The 5,991-nt window shown below is 43.3% G+C and overlaps 1 protein-coding gene across 1 annotated transcript; it reads right to left on the reverse strand.

Annotated features, from left to right (window-relative positions):
* Positions 1–4,681: 4,681 nt before the first annotated feature.
* Positions 4,682–5,221, reverse strand: LOC138901448 (uncharacterized). The gene has a single exon (XM_070189213.1). The coding sequence runs from the start codon at positions 5,219–5,221 to the stop codon at positions 4,682–4,684; it is 540 nt and encodes a 179-aa protein (XP_070045314.1).
* Between the last annotated feature and the right edge of the window lie 770 nt (positions 5,222–5,991).

Genomic DNA, 5,991 nt, shown 5'->3' on the forward strand with positions numbered 1-5,991 from the left:
GGCGCATATGATCTCTTATACACTTTGATGCGATCACTTTCATTTTGACTTGACTTGAAGTCATAACATTTTAATACATACTCATACTTTAAATACTCTCCCGAAGAATAGCACAATATGATAAGAACATTCCGGAACACATTTTGAACATATTCATAGATATATATATATACATTATCCGACGCCAAACTTATTCAGAATAGTCAATTCATAATGGACAACTCGGGACTTACAAGATCATCATGGGAATTCAATTCTAAGAGAGGAGTTTAGCCAACATACCTTGCCTCGAGCTTTTTAATTTACTACAATGTTCCGAAAATCCTAGCCACTTCGATCTATTTAAAGAAATAGCAACATCGAACATAAATTAGGAAGGAGTTCATAGTTCCAGCTTACTTGAGCATTTCATCAAACATTAGGTGTGCATTAAGGTTTCAAGGTCCTCCTATGGTGGATTCTTTCACACCACTACCCAAAGTTCACCTAAAAGAGCCCAATAATCCTCCCACTACCCTAGATGGTGCATGCATGTAAAATAAACAACTCTCACACCCGATAATTGCTTTACTAAGTGGCCATATTTAGTTAAATTTAGACATTAAGGGTCAAGGTGTCGAATCTTACCTTTTGGTTGAAGACCTTTCGAGTTACCCTAGAGAAATCTTCAAGGTTTGATCAAAGACTGCGAACAAATGACTCAGAACTCCTCTTCTCACTCTAGACCACCTTCCTCTCTCTCTAAAATGTAAGTTTGAACCTTCTAAAATGACCCTTAATAGTTTTTTATAAGAATGGGGTCAGGTTTATAAAGCCAAAAAAATGAAGCTCCGAAACACAATCTGCGATCGCAGTGTGACCGTAGAATGGTATGCGGTGCGCAAATCGGCCGCACAATTGGCAATCCGAAACTGGGCAAGGCTTCCCCACTTTGTGACCAGTATGCGATCTGCAGAAGTGTTCTACGGCTGCATAATGCACCGAAGAACTTCCCTCCGGAAATTTTCATGCTGGTTCCGCAGTCGATGTGCAGCCCACAAAATGGTTTTGCGATCTCATAGTGGAACGCACAATATCTTCCAAGCGATTTTGCGGTGGAGGCAATATCTAGTTTTTTGCTTCACTCTGCGGTCATTCTGAGGTCCGCATAGTGATTCTGCGGCTGCATAGTGGGCCGCACAAAATGTCTTTTTCTGCCAAAATATTTTATTTACTCCCTAGCGCACTGTTCAACCCAAAAAGTTTGAACCGCAGGTTTTTAGGCAAACTTTTTATGGGGCCTTACATCCTACCCCCACTTAAGATCATTCATCCTTGAATGAGGGCTAAAATCCGCCATTTGAAACTAATGCGACTCAGCTGCTATGACACACACCAACTGTTCCCAAATTTCTACTAACTCCCCAAATTTCCAAAATTTTTGCCAGAGTTTCCCTTGTAACTGGGCCTATCCAACTGTCATAGAATCCGAAACACCAATCCTAACATCACAACCACAACACAACGATGCAAAATAATACGAAAACAACACCGGCAGCAATGCCATAAACATTGCATTACCAAGAGGGAGTATTCTTAATATAAGCTGTACATGGGAAATTATGATTTGCAGAAAATTAGATCTTAACATCATGGATACAATTGCATAGCGATTCAAATAAATTAGGGTAATTTTTCTTCATTTCTTCTTCGGCCTCCCATATGGCCTTTTTGACTTGTTGGTTTCGCCATAACAGTTTCACGAAGGCAATTTCTTTGTTCCTCTACTTTCAAACTTGCCTATCAAGAATGGCAACTGGAATTTCTTAATAAGTCAATTCTTCATTAACCTCAATAGTCTCAACTGGAAAAATTAGCGACGGATCTCCAACCACCTTCTTCAACATGGATACATGAAACACCGAGTGCACTAAGGACATCTCTAGAGGTTGTTGTAGCCTGTTCCCTACTTCGCCAATCCTCTAAATGATTTTGTACGGTCCGACATACCTCGGACTCAATTTCCCTTGTTTACCGAACCGCATTATACCCTTCATAGGGGACACCTTCAACAATACCCAATCATTTTCTTTGAACTCAAAATCCCTACGACGAACATCTCTATAGGACTTCTGACCACTCTAACCAGTTTTCAACCGCTCCCTAATGATCTTAACTTTTTCCATTGCCTGATGCACGAGGACTGGCCCTATCCACTCTGCTTCCCCAATCTTGCACCACCCAATAGGGGATCTACATCTCCTACCATATAAAGCCTCGAACTGCTCCATCTGAATGCTGGCATGATAACTATTCTTGCAGGGAAACTCTATGAGCGGCAAATGATCATCCCAGTTACCTTTGAAGTCAAGAACACAAGCGCGCAACATATCCTTAAGCGTTTGAATAGTCCGCTCTGCCTGCCCGTCAATCTGCAGATGGAAGGTTGTACTAAGATTCACCTGAGTACCTAAACCTTGCTGAAATGTCTTCCAAATATTAGGCGTGAACTGTGCCCCCCAATCAGAAATGATGTAAACCGGAGTGCCATGCAACCTGACTATTTCTTTCATATACTGAGCATACTATTCTGCTATGTCGGTAGTCTTAACCGGCAAGAAATGTGCTGATTTTGTGAGTCGATCCACTACCACCTAACTCGAATCGAATTTGCGTGGAGTGCGAGGTAGCTCAATCTAAAATTCCATATTGATCGTCTCCCACGTCCACGTCGGAATCTCTATGTTTTGTGCCAACCCACCTGGCCTTTGGTGTTCGGCCTTCACTTGCTGCCAATTTGGACATCTTGCCACAAAGTCCACTACATTCCTCTTCATATTGTTCCACCAATAGACTTCCCTAAGATCATGATACATCTTTGTATAGCCCAGGTGCACGGAATACCTAGAAGTGTGAGCCTCGATCATGATTCTTTCCCGGAGACCATCCATATTTGGAACACATAGACGCCCTTGGTACCTTAGGGTACCATCGTCCACGCCAAGAGAAAAGGACATGGTATTATGTTTATGAATCCCGTCCTTCAGTTGTACCAACAATGGATCATTGAATTTCTTCTCCTTGACTTCCACCACAAACGACGATTCAGCTCTATTTTGCATAATCACCGCTCCTTCACTAGAGTCTGTAAGACGAACTCCCAAACTAGCCAACCGATGAACCTCCCTGGTCAACAACCTTTGATATGCCTCCAAGTGAGCCAAACTACCCATATATTTCTTTCTAAGAGCATCCGCCACAACATTAGCCTTCCCTGGATGATACAGAATATTGATGTCGTAATCTTTGAGTAACTCCAGCCATCCCCTCCGCCTCAGATTCAATTCCTTCTATTTGAAAATATATTGAAGGCTCTTATGGTCCGTGAATATATCTACATGTACCCCATACAAATAACGACGCCAGATCTTCAATGCAAATACCACCGCCGCAAGCTCTAAGTCATATGTTGGATAATTCTTTTCATGATTCTTGAGTTGCCTAGATGCATAAGTTATCACCTTACAATGTTACATTAATACACACCCAAGTCCGATTGTTGAAGCATCACAATATACCACACACCTATTTATACCCTCTAATAGAGTAAAAACTAGTGTCGTAGTCAATCTTAATTTCAATTCCAGGAAACTTCCTTCACAAGCATCAGACCATTGGAACTTATCTACCTATAACATCAATTTAGTAAAGGGATAGGCAAGAGTGGAGAACCCCTCCACAAACTTCCTGTAATATCCAGTTACACCCAAAAAGCTCCGAATCTCAGTTGGAGTACTAGGTCTAGGCCAATTCTTCACAACTATAATCTTCTGAGGATCAACCTCAATTCCTTCTCTAGAGACAACATGACCCAAGAACGTGACAGATTTAAGCCAAAATACACATTTCGAAACTTCGCATATAACCGGTACTGATATAGGGTCTGTAAAACTGCCCTGAGATAATCAGCATAGTCCTCTCGACTTCGCGAATATACAAGGATATCGTCAACAAACACTATTACAAAGGAGTCGAGGAAAGGTTTGAAGACTCGGTTCATCAGATCCATGAATGTTGTTGGGGCATTTGTTAGACCAAAAGACATCACCAGAAATTCAAAGTGCCCATACCGGGTCCTGAAAGCTATTCTCGGAATATTCTGCTCTCTGATCTTCAATTGGTGATACCCGGGTCATAAATCAATCTTGGAGAAGTATTTAGCACCCTGATCAAAGAAGTCATCTATCCTTGGCAGTGGGTACTTATTTTTTATTGTAACCTTGTTGAGCTGTCGATAGTCAATACACATCCTTAATGACCCATCCTTCTTTCTTAGAAAGAGGACCGGTGTGCCCCAAGGCGACACACTCGGCTGGATGAAACCCTTTTCTAACAAATCTTTCAATTGTTCTTTTAGCTCCTTCAATTCTGCTGGTGCCATTCTATAGGGTGGAATCGATATAGGTTGCGTGCCTGGCATCACATCAATCCCAAAATCAATCTCCCTATCTCGCGGGATCCTAGGTAGCTCATCCGGAAAGACCTCCGGAAATTCATTCACAACAGGCACAGACTCAAGTGTAGGTGCCTCGGCATCGGTGTCCGTAAATCGGGCCAAATGGTAAATATACCCTTTGTTAATCATCTTAGTAGACTTAAGGTAAAAAGTAAACCTACCCTTTGGCACCACATCATCCCCCTTCTATTCAATCACTGACTCATTTGGGAATTCAAACCTAACGGTTTTGGTTCGACCGTCAAGCTTGGCAAACCATGAATAAAGCCAATCCATTCCCATTATTACATAAAAATCACCCATCTCCAATTCAATGAGATCGACCATGGTGTCCCGACCACGCGCCGTGACAAGATAATCCCTATAAACCCGCGTAGCCATGATAGACTCACCAACTGGAGCAGATACAGAGAATATCTCATGGAGTTGTTCTGGTTCTATCGCAAATACCTTAGCAACATAGGGAGTAACATAGGACAAAGTGGAACCGGGATCAATAAGAGCATAGAAATGAGATTGGATAGTCAATATACCTGTGACAATGTCTGGAGAAGCCTCTGAAATCTGGCGACCCCTTATAACATAGAAATGACTGGGTCCTCCCAAACACTCTGTGCCACCCCTAACTGCACCACTTGCTATGGTTGGTTGGGTGCCTTGAGTTGGAGGAGGTGCTGCGGATGTAGTAGCTGTAGAACAAGCTGGATGTGCTAAACATTTGCCCATTCTCTGGTGAGACAAACGACAATCCCTCTGAATGTGACCCCTCATACCACACCCGTAGAATATGGGCTAGTCCATGTAACAGGCCCCAAAGTGCGTCTTCCCACACCTAGGGCATGGGGGCCTCCGCTGCTACTGAAATCTCCCACCAGACCGACCCTGCTGGTGGGATCCCATGTTTCCCTGGCTGGGCCTAAAACGGTTCCCCTACTGCTGACTGGGCCCCAATGGCGGTGCACTGACTGAAGACTGAGAAAAAGACTAGGACGGCCCTGATGACCCTCCCCTGAAAGCTTTCCTACCACCATCACCACCACCACCAGAAGTACCACTGAAGTTGCTACCTGACCGAGCCATGTTTCTACTCTCTAGCTCCATTTTATTCTTCAGTTTGTAGGTCTCTGTGGCTTGAGAAAATGCCACCATCTTACCATAGTTTATATCAGAATTCAAGGAAGTTGTAGCAGCCTCATTAATAACTTAGAGGCTAAGGCCCTGCATAAACTGTCGCACTCTAGCCTCTATAATGGGCAACTTGTAGATGGCATATTTGGACAGGCGCGCGAATCTCATATGATACTCCCACACACTCATGCTCCCCTATTTTAGATTCTCAAACTTGGTGGCACGGGCTATCTTAGTCTGGGCAGGAAAGAAATGAACAATAAAAGCATCGGCAAACTCACTCCATCTCGCCGTAGGGCTTCCCTCCTCACGGGAGTCCTCCCACATTCAAACCAAGAATGGGCCACCCCTTTCAGGTAGTAGGAGGC

This window comes from Nicotiana tomentosiformis, chromosome 11 (genome assembly GCF_000390325.3).
Source record: "Nicotiana tomentosiformis chromosome 11, ASM39032v3, whole genome shotgun sequence".
Classification (NCBI taxonomy): Eukaryota; Viridiplantae; Streptophyta; class Magnoliopsida; order Solanales; family Solanaceae; genus Nicotiana; species Nicotiana tomentosiformis.